The sequence below is a fragment of the Crocuta crocuta genome, unplaced genomic scaffold (genome assembly GCF_008692635.1).
Source record: "Crocuta crocuta isolate KB4526 unplaced genomic scaffold, BGI_CrCroc_1.0 scaffold2, whole genome shotgun sequence".
In the NCBI taxonomy this organism is placed as follows: domain Eukaryota; kingdom Metazoa; phylum Chordata; class Mammalia; order Carnivora; family Hyaenidae; genus Crocuta; species Crocuta crocuta.
This window is the reverse complement of record NW_027528640.1, coordinates 5,369,099-5,386,615: the sequence shown is the minus strand read 5'-3', so window position 1 is coordinate 5,386,615 and position 17,517 is coordinate 5,369,099. Positions and strand designations below refer to the sequence as shown.

The window sequence follows — 17,517 nt, the reverse complement described above, 5'->3', positions numbered from 1 at the left end:
GCAGAGACTGTACTGCAGGACTGGTGGGCTTTGAAACTGCATTTACTGCATCTCCTGACTTGTGAGCCTAAATCTGACCAGTAAGCGCCAAAGAAATGGAGTCTTGTTTGTGCTTTTGTAGTAAAATAGCCAATTATAGATGCTTCACACTACACTTGTAAAACTGCTTTGGCTAATTTTCATGCGTGGTAATAATTTAATAGCTTTGAATATTTTCTAAAGTGCCTGGAAGTCTTTGTGAAATGCAGGGACTTGGTATGTATTCTCAGGTCTCTGGGCCCAGCCCTCTTGGTCATATTTGCTTTTCCCTGCTGTGTGTTCAGGACAAAACAAAAGAGAGGCTTTGAATGGAGAATAAATTCTAGGCCCTGAAGGCAGCCTTAAATTGGAGAGGAGACCTCTTTCTTTCCTAAAATGCATAAGTTGCCCAAGAGTCAGTGATTCAAAGTCCACGGAAATGTAGGATGTATGAGCAAGGGATTCCCACGAGCTTTAATTATAAGAATTCCCTATTAACATAGTCATAAGTTACAGTTTTAGCATCCATTAATCGAAGAAATATGTGGCAGAAAATCTCCCTGAATTAAGTACCATCTTAAAGGACATTTGTATTATTTCTATATTGTGTCTGATCTCTCATCCGTCAGTCATCTCTCTTCTATTGCTGCCCTGCATCCCTGTGGCTTTAGAAAACACTGCAGTGTCAAAAATTGAAAAAAGAAGAAAAGAAGAGAAAAAAAAAGAAAAGAAAAAAGAAAAACCCCAAAGACAAAGGACATCCTAAAGGCCCAAAAGCAGAATTCCCAACTACAAATAAAGAACTGTGTGTATGCAGTGTTGATGGAAGAGCATATACAAAGAGAGAAATGACAGGGTGGGGAGGAAGTGAAATAGGAAATGAAATGACCAGGCAGAGAGACTAAGAGACCTGATTCAGAGGGAGAAATCGTAGGATATGTTTAGAGGCGATGAGAAAGAAACAAAGATGTTACTCAGAGAAACTATATAGTCTGATTACTCCAGAGAGAGAGATATAAAAAGGTAGCGGTAGAGGTATAGATTGTACATCTAGAGAATGGATTAAATGTGACTGTTTAGCAAACCAGTAACCAGAGTGCCCTGATCAGCAGAGTGGAGGGTTATGAATGAGAAAAGGGAGATTATATCTGAATAGAAAGAATTATCTAGGATTAACAAAGCTGTAATCATCAAGACAGTATGGTATTGGCACAAAAACAGACACATAGACCAATGGAATAGAATAGAGAACTCAGAATTGGACCCACAAATGTATGGCCAACTAATCTTTGACAAAGCAGGGAGGAGCATCCAATGGAAAAGAGATAGTCTCTTTAACAGATGGTGCTGGGAGAACTGGACAGCAACATGCAGAAGAATGAAACTAGATCATTTTCTCACACCATACACAAAAATAAACTCAAAATGGATAAAGGACCTTAATGTGAGACAGGAAACTATCAAAACCCTAGAAGAGAGAGCAGGAAAAAACCTTCTTGACCTCAACCGCAGCAATTTCTTACTTGACACATCCCCAAAACCAAGGGAATCAAGAGTAAAAGTGAACTACTGGGACCTCATCAAGATAAGAAGCTTCTGCATGGCAAAGGAAACAATCCATAAAACTAATAGGCAACTGACAGAATGGGAAAAGATAGTTGCAAATAACATCAGATAAAGGGCCAGTATCCAATATCAATAAGAAACTCATCAAACTCCACACGCCAAAAACAAATAATCCAGTGAAGAAATGGGCAGAAGACATGAACAGACACTTCTCCAAAGAGGACATCCAGATGGCCAACAGACACATGAAACGATGCTCAGCATCCCTCCCCATCAGGGAAATACAAATCAAAACCACACTGAGATACCACCTCACGCCAGTCAGAGTGGCTAAAATGAGCAAATTAGGAGGCTCTAGATGCTGGTGAGGATGTGGAGAAATGGGAACCTTCCTACACTGTTGGTGGGAATGTAAGCTGGTGCAACCCCTCTGGAAAACAGTATGGAGGTTCCTCAAAAAGTTAACGCTAGAACTCCCCTATGACCCAGCAGTAGCACTGCTAGGAATTTACCCAAGGGATGCAGGAGTGCTGATGCATAGGGACACATGTACCCCAATGTTCATAGCAGCACTGTCAACAATAGCCAAAACATGGAAAGAACCTAACTGTCCATCAACTGATGAATGGATAAAGAAGATGTGGCATATTTATACAATAGAATACTACGTGGCAATGAGAAAGAATGAAATCTGGCCATTTGTAGCAACATGGATGGAACTAGAGGGTATTATGCTGAGCGAAATAAGTCAGGCAGAGAAGGACAGATACCATATGTTTGCACATATAGGTGGATTAGGAGGAAGTTAATGGAGGTGATGTGGGAGAAGAAGGGGAGAAATAGTTGGGGAGAGGGAGGGAGGCAAACCGTGAGAGACTCTTAAATGCTGAGAACACACTGAGGGCTGATGGGGGGGGAGGGGAAGGGGGANGCTCAAACACACTAACCCTAAGATCATGACCTGAGCTGAAGTCAGATGCTTAACCGACTGAGCCACCCAGGCATCCCAAAAGTCTCACTTTTAAAATAGTCTGTTCGGAAGTTCTTAACAACTGACTGTCTCTATATTAGGTGAAAATTCCTACCATTAGTGTTTAATTTTTTTAAAAACATTTTCATTTATTATTGAGAGACAGAGAGACAGAGCATGAGCGGGAGAGGGGAAGAGAGAGGGGGAGACAGAATCTTAAGCAGGCTCTAGGCTCTGAGCTGTCAGCACAGAGCCCATCGTGGGGCGCAAGATCATGACTTGAGCAGATGTCAGACACTTAACCAACTGAGCCACCCAGGCGCCCCATACTATTAGTGTTTAAACACAGGCCACATGAACAAGAATCTATTGCAAAGGGTAACACTGAATATGCCAATAAAAGACAATCAGTATTAAATATGTCATTATTTCAATGAGAAGTAGATTAAATGAGATTATTTTTATTTCTCTGAATAGCACAATGACTTTTTCATAAATTGCCTTTAAAGTGAAAGATTTCTCAATATAATAAGCATGTCCCATTCTAGAAAATTTTATAAATAGATGAAAGTAGAGAGAAAGAAATATATAATTCTGTCACCAAAGGCAACCAATGCCAACATTTTGTTTATTTCCTTCTAAATTTGTTTCAGGTCCTCATTGTATATTCTCTTACTCCTGTTTTTTTTTTATCACTGCTACTGCAGTTAATACTGTTACCACCACCTTCACCTACCATTTCCTGGAAAGTAACATTACGGTCTTCACACATAATACTGTTGAGTTGGTAATTTTTTTCCAGTTTTATTGAGAAATGATTGACATCGTCACTGTGTAAGTTTAAGGTATACAACACGGTGGTCTAATTTATATATATTGTGAAATGATTATCACACTAGGTTTACGCTAACAACCCTCATCTCCTATGGATAAAATAACAAGGAAAGAAAAATATCCCCCCCAACAGCTTTCTCTCTCTATTGTATAGCAGTGCAAACTGTAGGCATCAAGCTGTCTATTACATCCCCATCCTTTCATGTAATGGCAACTCTACATTTTGACAACCTTCTTCCAATTCCTTCTTCTCCTATCCCCCCACCTCTAGTAACCACAAATCTGATCTCTTTTCCATGAGTTTGGTGTGTGTGTGTTTAAATTAGATTCCACAAAGAAGTGAGATCATAACGTATTTGTTTTCCTCTTATTTCACTTGACATAATGCCTTCAAAGTTCATTCCAGTCATCAAAAATGGTAGGATTGCCTCTTTTATGTATGAATGATATTCCATAGTGTGTGTTTGTGTGCGCGCATGTGTGTGCATGTGTGTGTGTACATCCCGCATATTTTTTATTCATTCATTCGTCAGTAGACACTCCAGTTGTTTCTATGTCTTTCTTGGCTATTGTAAATAATGCTGCTCTGAACGTGGAGCTGCAGATAATCTTGTCAAGTTAATGTTTTTATTTCTTTTGGTTATATTCCCAGAAGTGGAATTACTGGATCATATGGTGGTTCTATTTTTAATTTTTTAAGAAACCTCACTGCTTCTTTCCATGGTGGCTGCACCAATTTACATTCCCACCAACAGTGCACGAGGGCTCCCTTTCCTCCACATCCTTGCCGACATTTGTTACCTCTTGTCTTTTTGATCGTGGCCATACTGATAGATGGGTGTTGATCCCCTCCTGGCCTTCTTTTATTCTCAATTTTCTCATTACCTAAATTCTTCTATCTCTAAATTCTCTTGTAAAATATTTTCTTACTCTAAAAACAATTCTGTATTCTGCTTTTTCACTTAGAGTGTAAGAATTTCCCCCATACTGTTAACATTCTTCATAAAAGGTCTTCGTTGCATTGTAAAGGTCCCTTGTAAGTATATTTTTCATACTGGTAAATTTTCAACTGTGTTTAGTTTTTTATAGTACCTTTTTATTACTGAACACCAATTCATTACAAAGCATACTGTGTGACGGCTAAAGTCCGGTTGGACTCTAAGGTCTAGAAGAAAGGCCACCCCGAAATGGGGAGAGTTAGTGCTTTAGTCAGTATTTGCTACTCAGGTCATTTCTCTGATAACCACTTGTGAAGCGGATGTGGACAAAGGACCAGCTTGTAGGCAGACACTTTTTAAATGAAGACTCTTTTTAAAAATTTTTTTTTAATGTTTATTAATTTTTGAGAGACAGAGCACGAGTGGGGGAAGGATGGAGAGAGGGAGACACAGAAGCTGAAGCAGGCTCCAAACTGCTGACAGCTCAGAGCCTGATGCGAAGGTCGAACTCACAAACTATGAGATCATGACTTGAGCTGAAGTCAGACGCCTAACCAGCTGAGCCACCCAGGTGCCCCAAATGAAGACTGTTAATATACAATTCCAAATGTGTTGCTTTCTCTCTGTGTTTTTAAGGTCTTTGCTTTTGTTTTATCTCCAGCAGCCCTCTGACTGTGCTCCTCCTGACAAAATATTTCTTAGTTTCTCTTTAATTTTTGTATCCTTAAGAAGTCACTTGAACCTTCTTATCCCTGAGAGACTCAAATTACTCCCATCTTTAAGTTCTGCAAAACTTTCCTGGGTGACCGCTAAATCCCAATTATAGAATTTGTATATATCTTTCCCGCTGACTACCTGTTTAATCCATGTCTAAATCATCTCACGTTTAAAACTATCTGGTTCAATGGAGTTTTACCTTCCTAGTTACCTCACTCTAAACTGCTTCAAGAAATAGATTTTCTCTAAAATTACATCGGGTTTGGATAAAGAGCTATCACATTTCTACCAGTTGTTTCAAACAGGTAATTAGGAGTCCAGTGATTACCATTTTTTAAACCAAAACATTACCCTCAAGTACCTGTACTGTAACTGGCACTGTTGTTAACACTTGACATAGAGTAGAGATAAAACTAAAAGTGATCCCCACCCATGTGGAGTGTAAAGTCTAGTGGAAGACGCACATAAAAATAAACAGGTAATTTTTTACTGTTTTTACTATAATTATGTATAGTACATCACATCCTGATGTTCTTTTATAATATGTAAAGATAGTGATAAGAGTGTTTGTGTCATAGAATCTTTTTCAGGCTGCCTGGGTGGCTCAGTTGGTTAAACGTCCAACTTTGGCTCAGGTCATGATCTCACAGCTCAGGAGTTCGAGCCCTGTGTGTTGGGCTCTGTGCTGACAGCTCAGAGTGTGGGGCCTGCTTCCGATTCTGACTCTGTCTCTCTCTGCCCTTACCCTGCTTGTGCTCTCTCTCTTTCTCTTTCTCTCTCTCTCAAAAATAAGTAAATATTTAAAAAATTAAAAAAAATTAAGTTTCTTCTATCTTGTTCACATTCATTCTTAAACTAAGCTGCAAACTTCAAGTTAAAATGCTTGTCTACTGGCTTTCTCAGTCTTTGTGATTAAAGAGCATCGTGAAACAAAATGGAATTTCATACTTTTGCTTGGTTGTTGGTTGGTCACAGGTGTGTTAAATGATACTGTATTTAAAGGAAATTTTCTCCATGCCTTTCCTACTGCCACGAGATTACTTTGTTGTCAGGTCTTTCAGAACACGACTGGATTCCTAACAAGAAAATGCATTGCAGTGTGCCAGAACACTGGATGGCCCTGCTGAACTTCAGAGACTGTGAGAACATTTGTCAGATATGCCAATAAATCTTCCCTCTCTCTCCCTAGGTCCAAGGATCTCATAAAGGAAGCTATCCTTGACAATGACTTTATGAAGAACCTGGAGCTGTCGCAGATCCAAGAGATTGTGGATTGTATGTACCCGGTGGAATATGGCAAAGACAGTTGCATCATCAAAGAAGGCGACGTGGGCTCCCTGGTGTATGTAATGGAAGGTATGGTTTGTAACCCCGAGTCTCTGACATGCAGATATTCCCTTTTCCTCTTATTGGCCTGCACACTGATGGTGACGTTACATGGGAAAGGTCCACATTTCCCTCTTGTGTTGTTGAGAAACAGTTTGAAAAGAGATGGGACCCGACTTAGATACAGTGGTTGACTAGTTGTACACAGGGTTTGTTTAGAATACGAATCTGAGAATCGAGTAGTTTTCTAGACATGGGGAAAGTGTGAGAGCATGAAAGAAAGAAATGCTGTTTATTACACTGTGTACGTCTGCACACTGTCAGGTCGTTGAGCAAGCTCACGAAGCTTCCAGAGAAGCTTGAGGCCATTGGAAAGTATTTTTGGTCACATAATCAAAGTGTCAACTCTACTTTTAATTTTCAGGATGTGACTGGGTTTCCTGCTCTCATGCTTCTATAAAAAGAGATTGTTTTCAGTGTTTTGTACATGTGTGAAAGAAACAAATCAGATTGGTCGGAGGGCCTATTAGCTGCCTAATTAATAAGAGTGATAGATTGTTTCATAAATCTTACACAAATTAAGATAGAAACTGCCTTGAAAAGAAAGAGAGACACCATACAAATTTCTTTTATGCTGAGACAGATTTTCCTAATGTTCATTTCTCACTTGGAGATTGTAATGCCATGTTTTCTTTCTGGGGGGAAACAAAAGCCTGAGATGATGACCAGATCAGCCAAGGAGAAAGTGAGTTCCGAAGTGCCTGTAAGATCACAGCGTTGCCATACAGAAATCACAGTCAGCCTGTAGGTGGTGATGGGTGGTTGGCATTCATGGTGCTTTCCTAGAATTGTCAAGTTCATAGGTGGTTGCAAGAAGGAATGTATCTGAAGAGGTGACTTAACTTCTCTGCATTTCACCTAATTTATATATATACATATATATAAAAGGCACTACTTGTTTCTGACAGTGGTTCTCAACTGGTGATGATTCTGTCCCTCCATGGGACATTTGATATTACCAGGGGACAGTTTTGGACAGGTTGGGTTGTCACAATTGCAGTGGGGACAGGTTGGGCGTGGAGGCTACTGGCATCCCATGGGTAAAAACCAGGAACATGGCTTGCTGGGTAGGTGCCCGCAACAAGGAATTACCTGGCCCAAATTGTCCTTAATGCTGGCATTGGAACATCCTGCTCGTTCTGTCTTTACGAGATTATTAGGAAGTTAATAAAAACAATTTGAGTAAATGTTTAATGTACAGTGTAAAATGTTATAAAATAGCAGCGAGTGCTATTATTTCCATCAAATTCCTGACAGGACATAAAAAAAGGTTCTTCCTGCATATGTCATTCACCTTTTAATTTTCCTTTGTCATCTTCTTTTTGACACATATTAGGCATTCAACTTTTAAGTTATAATTTCATTTTTTTTCTTTAGAAGGTTTCAGCCTTTGTGTCAACATTATAATGCTTTTCCCCAGGCCAAAAGGAGATAAATGATCAGCTAGGCTTTCTTATGGATATAAGCAAGACGCAATAAACAAAAACCCAAACAATACTCACTTGCCGGACAGTTGCAGGGGAAAGAGATGAAATTATAGGGAAAGAGTAAATGTGGGTAGTGAGCAAAATGGATGAGAAAGAGGTGAGAAATCTATAGAGGCCAAATGTAACCTAGAAATATAGAGGGATGGGTTAAGAAGCACTAACAATTACAAACCAAGTTGAAGCATTTCTTAGATTACAGTCTATCAGCGGTTTCGTAGTTGATTTTTGAGATAATTCATTGTCAGCCATGTTTGTAAGAACATGCCTCTTGTATAAAGCAAAGTACACCTCACTTCGACTATTTACAAATGCAAATTATTGAAAATCCATTCAAGAAATGGATATTTTGAAAACTTGTATGCCCACTTCTCCTTTATGTTGAATAGCTTACGAAAATAAATTTCCACACAGCCTTGCAGATTTTTTCTAAAAAATACTGTTTATGCATACTATTCTGTTTTCTAACAGTAACAGCCAGTCTACTAGCTATGGTAGAAGAAGCTTAGAAATCATAGTTAATGTTTATTGAGTGCTTAGAACAAAGCCCAACATACTGAGCATGCTTTTGTAAACACTTTCCATGTATACAGTGTATTTAACATTCAAAACAATCCTGTGAGGTAAGAGGTAATATTTATTGTTTTTTCTTTATGGCTGAAGAGATGGAGGCCCAGTAAAGTTAAGTAATTTGCCTGGGTCTCCCAATTGGTTTATAGTAGAATTAGGACTGAACCCAGGCAATCTGGATTCAGAGCTCCAGCTTTTAACTGTAGGGCTATGTGGTAGGGTTCTCCAGAGAAGCAGAGCCGATAGATAGATAGATAGATAGATAGATAGATAGATAGATAGATAGATAGATAGATAGATAGATAGATATTGATGGATAGATATTTATTTTAAGGAATTGGATCATGTGATTGTGATACTGGCAAACCCAAAATCTACCTGGGAAGTCAGCAGGCTGGAGATCTAGGGAAGAGTTGATATTACTGTTCAAATCTGAAGGCTGGCTGCTGGCAGAATTCCTTCTTCCTCAGTGGAGGTCAGTCGTCTTTCTATTGAGGCCTTCAACTTATTGGTTGAAGCCCACCAACATTAGGAAGGTAATCTGTGGCTTAAAGTCTACGGATTTATATGCTAATTTTATCTACCAAATACCTTCACAGAAGGATCTAGTTTGATGTTTGACCAATCCTGTCTGGACAACAGGGCCTAGCAAACTGACACATTAAGTTAACCATCCCGACTCCACTGTTTGTCAACTCTGCCCCTGCGTGTGTCTCCCTAAACCGTGCTTCATCTCCAAATAAAGATAGCAACCAGGTCAGAGCGCCACCTACCATGTACCTTTCAGCTATGGCTGAAAGTCCGCTAGCACTTTGCCCCCAAAAGAGTATGGAGTCCTTGGCTGATATTCACTCTTCTTAATATCCCATAATTTAAATACTATGTTGTAAAGCTAATGCTTAAGTGATGTGATGTAAAGGCAGTCCATCTTACGATACATGAGAAGGGGGATATGAGATAGGAAAACAAGAATTTTGTGCACGTACATACACACACACAGAAACATACACACAAACATATTTATGACAAAATAGAGAAGAAATACCGAAGGCAGGCTTTCCTAGGCAAAGGTGAATATACTAATTTCTCCTCCATTGTTACAAGCTAATTTTAATAAATTTTATTTCTCTTCCTTTTACTGCTGGATTGACTAAATAGCAAGTCATCTTAATTATCTTTTTTTAAAACAGGGTTGTAAATAGTATATCAATATTCAGAGTCACAGATTTTGCAGTGATGCCCTTGATTGCCTTCAGTGAAACTCAGTAAAATGACTATAATCTTAAGATGTGATGCCGATCTGTCCTCAAGCTGTAATTCTAACCTGTTCAGTGTAACTTTGGCTGATCTGACACTAATATCCTCATGTCAAAATAATTTCAAATTAAAAAAAGAAAATATCATTTAAATTTTTATAAGTTTTAATTGGAGAAATGCTTCATTGTTTAGTTTTTTTATCAGCATATTTAATCGTCTCAAAATTTAGAGAGCAATGCTCTTGATATAGATGGATTCTTTCTTGTCTGCGAGCATTAATATTTATAAAGAGTATACCATAGCCACAATGGATCAGTGGGCTCCACAAGATCATTCACAAACTTGCTCATCATCCAGATATTCAGAGAAACACCCAGGGAGTTTACATGGAAGAGTAGCCCAATTTTCTCTCTCTTTCCTTAAATGAAGTTTCTTTGTATAATGCCATTGAACATGTGCCTTAAGTGATTTTTATTTTAGCTGGGCAGGGTCCCAAGTATGATTGCACACCTAAATGCCAGAATTTCTCATCGTTTTAGCAAAAGAGAATAGTCATATGGTAAGGCTTCACTAATGAGGATGACGGGGAAAATCATCTGGGGGTAGTGTAAATATATTATCATGTATTTTCAAGCAAAATGAGTTGTGTGACTTTCAGATACTTAAAATTGCTGGCTCGGAGAAGTTTCAGTTTTAAGTTTTAATCAGAATTGTTTGGAATTAGTTTCTTAAGACAGCAGTGTAAGTAGGTTAAATTGCTAAGGCTCTCTTATACTTTAGTTATGTTTTCAACTGGATAAATGAATCTTATAAAGTACTTGAATACAGTTTATTTTCTTAGACATTGGCCTTAATATCGATGTAAAATTTGAAACTATCCTTACATTCTTGCCCTCCCTGTTCTTATTATAAAGATAGGCTTAGTCTCCTATCATCCAACATAAATCGTAGTCTGATTTAGTGACTTTTGATGGTGGTGTGATTAAAATACCTTTTCTGTGAATCTTAATTGAGTATTTTCATATTGAAAAATGTTGAATTTGTATCCGCCATAGTGGTTGATTTGCTTAGAGATACTGGTTTTGCATGTTTTCTGCGATATTTGTGGGAGCAGATAGATTATATTTTATTTTCTAAAAAACTGTGAGTTATCTATTTAGTGTTCTTTGAGCCTTGGCTATTTTAAGTTAAACTCTTTAATGAAATTATCCATTCTTTTGTGAGGTTATGAAATTGTCCATTCTTTAATGTTAATAGCTTTTTATCAACTACTGATAAATACCAGGTACTGTTCATTTTATAGGTATTAAATTTGAATCTTCAGAGCACCCCTTAAGAAGTAGGTATTATATCATCTGCATGTTGATAGCTAAAAGGCCTGATGATAGACAAGGTAAATGACTTGGCCAGGATCATACAACCAGTATGTTGGGGTGCATGTGCTCTTGAGTTCCCATATGTGGTGACTGGGCAATGTTAACTTTCAAAGTACAGATTAGGGGTGTCCATGTGACATATTTATTATGTATTATGTATTATTATCCCAGTTTGAAAAGCCCATAGAAAATGCACAACATTAAAACATAGGATAAAAAAAAAGTTTTATTATTTTCAAGGAAGGAATAGAACTTAAATGGCAATTCCTACCTCTTACTTCAGCCTCTCTGCACCCTTTGAACATTGAACCACTTTTTGACCTCTCCATTGATCTTCGACCTTTCACTCCTCTCCTCTTACCCGTTCTCTCTTCCTTATTAAAAGAGCAGCTGGAACTTGGCTGAATCTTGGCTCACCTCTGTGTCCTTACTGTTTGGGACTCAACTCTGCTGTGCACCTTGAAGGACCTATTTTTTTTTTTTTTAATGCACGTAATGAATAGCGTTGTTCTTTTTTTTTTTTTTCCTCACAGGCTCTTTAAAGAAGTTCTTTGCACACTTTTAATATGGCCTTTGTACACAGATGCTAAGTGATATTTGACAGTTGATATCAACACTCAGGAACGAGCCTCACCTTTCTGTTCCTACTGAACCAAGATTGCCCTTTTCCCTTCTGAAGACCAACTCATGGGGTCACCTGCTCCCTTCTACACTCTGTGGGCTGATGCCAGGTCTGCCTGTTAGATTGATGTCTAACACTGTTAATTCTTCAGTGTGGACATCGTGCTGGCCACCCTTTGGAAGTTAACTCACACAACTCAGTGATACTTCCGGCACTGTCACCCTCTCCCCCTGAAACATTCTTGCTATCTTTAGATAATTAAATGATGTATGAAAGCTGACATTCAAAGAGGGATTTTGTATAAAATTGAACATTAATGATGAGCCTCACCGTGTCATTTAGCATTCACAACACTACCTGAGAGTATGAGGGAATTGAATGCATTTTCATATGAATGAGCTCTCTCAGTAATTTTAACATGAGAAACAGAAAATTTTATTCTCCAAAATCAGGTGTTGTCTTTTGGCCTTATGAGTTTTTCATGTTAATCTGAAAGCTATCTTTAGAATAGATGAAATACCAATGAACTTAAAATTATTTTGAGCTTCTTTCATTGGACCGTGCTTATAAAGTTCATGTTAAAGAGCAAACGTATGCCCTGGCTATAGAAAAACAAAACAGACGTCTATTTATAAGAAGTTATCATAAGCCAAGAGAATCTGGAAGCATTAAATGCACATATTAAACTCTATTTCAGTTATGGAGTCAATGGTGAAGACAAGGGACTGAGATATTTAGATGGCTTGGGGGTATCATGTTTATTCTGGGGTGCCAGGCTTCAAAAAAGCCTTTGATAGACTTGGCCAGGTCCAGGAAGCACTATGCATATATAAATGATATTGTTGCATGTATAGATGGGAAGTTTAGGAAGAAAGGATAATGTTTTGAACATCGAAACTGCTGTCTCTTGAGAATGAGTTACTCTTCCTGAATCTAGATGAGCAAAGAGACACCAGTTCTAGGGAGGATTTTGGAATCAGTATGCTGCTGATGACGTGCTCCTGAAGTGACATGAGCAGCCTGATGTGGTGGCAAGAACAGCATCTCAGGAAGCATTCCAGCAGTGACTAAGTGGCACCTGCTTGGAGGAAGTTCGTGGGGGTGGAGGAAGGATTCCCTGTGGCTGAATCAGAACGCATCTCTGTCCCCTCCCTGAACTCCCACATTCTCAGTCTGTGGGTGTGTGAATAGGGATCCTAGTAGCCAGTCTGTGGGCACCCGGCCCTCCAAAGGCTTCCTCTCAAAAACTTACCTGTACATGCAATGTGTGTTGTTACTTTTAAGGGTTTCTGTACTCAATGATAGACATCTCATTACCTTGCATGTGTTTTTCTGTTAATTTTTTTCATTCAATTTGATGTGCTGTAAAACCCAATTTGTTTATCCTTTCTGCTAATGATTATATTTGGATTGTTTCCAGTTATTTTGCCCTAGATTACTAATGAGACTGAACATCTCTTCATATATCTGTGGGCTGTCTGTGGTTCTTTTGTGAAGTGTTTGTTGTAGTCTTCTGCCTGTTTTCTTGGAATTGCTTGACTTAGTTCAGATTTTCATCCCTGTTGCTTACATGCATTGCAAAATATCTTTCTCAATCTATAGCTTTAATTTTTACTCATTTGTGATCTCTTCTGATGGACAAAAGTTACTAATTTTGCTGTAGTCAAATATATCAGCCTTCCTGGTTTATGCTTTTGGTATCGTTGTAAGAAATCCTTTTTGTCCATGAAGGCACGTACTTAAGTCAGGTGTAAGAGGAATTATCTATCAAGTAATATGACCACATTTATAATCTAAATGAAAGTTGTCCACTTCAAAGCAGGAAACTGGGAAGGCAATATATTTTTGCTTCTCTGTTCTTTTCCCCCAGTATATTTTAAGAATTCTTTATAAATTGTCCTTAGAGGGGAGTACATATTTTTGAATACGCTTGCTTTTTTCTTTTTTGTCTTTTTTGTGTGAGGGTGCGTTTTATGTTGGGAAATAGTCCCAAATCAGTTAGTGACAAATTTGACGAATAGGGATAGGTGATTACACAGAGTGATAGCTTTTTCCTTTGTTGCTAATAAATATAAAGATGTGCGTATATTATGCAGCATCATAAAGTAGTAGCATTTGTTGTACAAGTCAAGAAAAATTAACAAGAGGTTTTAAGGACACAGTTTATTGAAAAGTGGACATATTTTGAAGGATAATATTCTTTTTCTAATCTGTTTATTTTTGAAGGAGAGAGAGAGCATGAGCAGGGGAAGGGACAGAGAGAGAGGGAGATACAGAATCCAGAGCAGGCTCCAGGCTGTGCTGTCGGCACAGAACCTGATGCGGGGCTCACAGTCCTGAACCGTGAGATCATGACTGGAGCCGAAGTCTGATGCTTAACCGACCGAGCCACCCAGGTGCCCTGGAAGGATAATGTTCTTACTACTCATTAGGCAACTTGTATCTTTGTGTGATTTTGTAAAAATAGCTGTATCACACTGTGGTTCTAACATTGTCCTCTGTTTTCTTTCTGAACTATTAAGGTGGAATTTATTTCAAATTGTTGATGGTGGAACTGAATATATTAAGGAGGAAAATAGTGTGGCTTCTTATTTTTGAAGACTCCTGAAAGTGAAAATCCTTGAAAATTATTGTGCTTGGTTTTTTTTCTTTGACCAAAAATGTTGGAAAGCCATTGTTTAAAAAAAAAAAAAAAAGAATCTGAAATCGTTAAAGGAGATCATAGGTTAGGTTAAAAAGGTACAAGTATTGTTTTTCTTACTCTTAGTTCATAAACGGTTATGTGTTTTATTTCTGTGCTGGTTCATTTTGCTACAATATCCATCTCTCAATTCTGCAATTTTGAGAGAATGCTAGATTTTAAAGTTTAAAAATGCATTTTCATCGAACATGAAAAATGAAAACAGCGAGGCTGAAAAAATGGAAAGAAGATATGGATTAGTAACTTTTTGGCAGTGGTGTGATAACACAATGATTTTCTGCTAATGAGGTAAAACTTACTTTGGCCATCATTACGTAGAACTGTTGACCAGTGTGCATGCTGAACATTAGACAGGCTTCTGACGCTGCTGTGGGTTCAATTTAAAATCACGTAGATGTATTTCTGCAGAGACTTTTAACTAGATTTCGAATGATTTTTGGGGGCTTGATAGACTAATGCTTTTAATATCCATTCTTCTAATGAAAAATCCCTGAATGGTTAGCATTTGTGTTGGCATGTGCTCAAAGGGCTGGGCAGATAGGAGCTACTTCTCAGCACAAAGCTCCCGAGTGTGACTGCTATGGCAACAGCCCCCCACCCCCACCCTCAGGACAAAGGACCAATTGGAATTGGTCTCTGAAGTCCTTATTTGGAATTCTCCCATGACTCCGCATTTGAGAAATGCAGACTGTAATAGCACATACTTTATCTGAAATTAACTACTGTAGCTTTGGAAGGTTGAAGTCTGAGTCTGATCTTTAGATATCTAGGCTCTCCTACAAACTCCTTTCTGATGAAAATGAAAATATTTTTGTGCTAAAGCTTCTTAGGTAGTGCACGGAGATATAAAATTAAGATAGATGATTTAAGATGGTTTTAAAAGTAATTCCTGAAAATTCACGTTTTATGTATATTTAAAATGTCAAGAAGTTATTATTGACTCTATTTATATTAATGATTTATATAGTACCATTTTTTCTACATTATTTACCCAACTTCACCAAGGCTCATTGTTTTTTTGTATGACAAAGCCACCTTTTAGTCATTCATAAGAATATATGGAAGCCAATGGTTTTAAAACAAGACAGAATATTCACTCTCTATTTACTGTGGGCTATTTTGTGTAACTTAATGAGAACACTTAGGTTACTTTGTGTACTTTTCATTATCAAAGCCAGTTAAGTTACTCTGTTCATTTATCAATAGCAAAGCTGTACTAGAAAACTCCTCTGGTGAAGGTGGCCCAAGTATTATGAAAAGTGGTTTTCCATGTCACCAAAACCAATACGCAGTGGTGTATTTACAGAGGAAAGCTTTTCACAAAACCTTTTTGTTTTCAAAAGATTTTCACAAAATCATAATTAACAGTCAATGTATTTAAAAATTTCCTTCAAAAATTGATCCTGCTTCTTTAAAGTATCACTTATTTCCCACTGGCCAAAAGGGGAAATGAGCATCTGTTTCCATTAGAGCTTAATTAATAGCCTATTATCATACCTTTTTGAAAGCCATTCACATCCTCACCCATTTTTTTTTTCATTGTTATGGTTAGAAGAATATAATTCAGTGTCATACTTTATATTTGACTTGTGTTTACAGAGCATCATTTTATATTATTCTTTTATTATATTGCATTTCATATTGTTTTAGAATATTTAGTACCTTCAGCAGTATTCTTACTATAGAGTGATACTGTCCCCAGTGTTCCATCAATGATGGTATATGCCCTTCAATTAAAGTCATTTTTTAAAGGTTTGTGTAATTTGCTCCAGAATTTCCAGTGCAAAGATGTTTATTGACTCAGCCTGTTGTTTATGTGCATCCTCAGCATGTGCGTATATGAATTTACATGAAACTGTTTCTTCCTAGAGTTCATGTCCTATTTTAGGAAATGATGGAGTTGTTAATATAATGGATAAGGTTCTAGCAGTGGTTAAATTCAAACTTATGAGAAAAATAGAAGAGTAACAATGATAATCATAAATATTGATGATAAGGCTCTCAAGTCAATTAAAAATTAGTCTGCCAAGAAAATAATTTATAGGTTTTATAGAACAATTTTCATGCCACTTTCTTAAAAGAAGATTAAGATCACTTCTATGGAAAGTCTTGACACATCTTTTCAGTAATCCTGTGAATTTAAGTTTTTATTTCTTACATCGATTCTAGAGGTCAAAGTCACATGAAACAGGAAGAGTGTTTCAGCAGATTTTTCTTTGTGTTGAGAATTAAGTTCCGTATATACATAGCAGGCATCGCTAAACTACCATGCTTTCCTTCCCTCCATATGGCGAGTTTCTACAAAAGTAGAAAAGGTGTTGGAGATAAAGCAGAGTGTGGATTTGACTGAGTGTCGTCTGTGAATGCATGAAATTCTTTGTAAAGCCCTCGACAATTGAGGATAGCCAAGAAAGTATTTAATGAAATTCTTTTGGCAATACAGTTTCTTTATTATGATTCACCTATCAGTTTATCTGATTATTTATTCATGCCTGCTGTTCAATTTCTGCAAATGCTTTCTCAGTGCTGACTGTGTCTCAGGGGCCACTGAAGGCACGATAGTGAACAAGACATATACGGTCCGTGTCTTCCAGACCTTACATCCTGGTGGTGGCGGTAGGGGAAAAAGACAAAGAACATTCACAAAGGTAAGCACGATAGTTGTGGACAGTTATCAGGGCTATGAGTGAATTGATAAAACAGGGTGGTGGAAGAGAGAATCATAAGGTGGGTCTGGCAATGATCGGGTGGGTCAGGGAGGGCTTTCCAGAGAGGGTATCATTCGAGCTGAGACCTGAAAGACAAGAAGGAGCTGGATACACAAAAGTGTGGATAGAGTTTCTAGATGAGGACACCTGTAAGTAGAATGGTGATGAGGTGGGGAAAGCTTGGCATGGTAACGAGAAGGAAGCCAATGTTATGGGTTGAGGTTGGCAAGGTCACTTGCAGGACGCTGGAGGAGGTTCAGTTTTATTCCAAGACATTTAGAGGGCATTGGAGCTAAGGTTGAGAAGCAACATGAGAGGATTTAGGTTTTACGAGAAGAAAAATGGATTCCACTCATAATCGAGGGTGGCA

At 37.9% G+C, this 17,517-nt stretch overlaps 1 protein-coding gene across 2 annotated transcripts in view; it reads left to right on the top strand.

The window, feature by feature from the left end:
* PRKG1 (protein kinase cGMP-dependent 1) overlaps positions 1–17,517 on the top strand; it is a 1,238,678-nt gene that overhangs the window by 164,257 nt on the left and 1,056,904 nt on the right. For both annotated transcript variants that reach the window (XM_077755217.1, XM_077755219.1), the window contains exon 2: positions 6,233–6,399. In XM_077755217.1, the coding sequence (XP_077611343.1) occupies positions 6,276–6,399 (124 nt within the window). In that variant the 5' untranslated portion in view covers positions 6,233–6,275. The remainder of the gene's footprint in view (positions 1–6,232; positions 6,400–17,517) is intronic.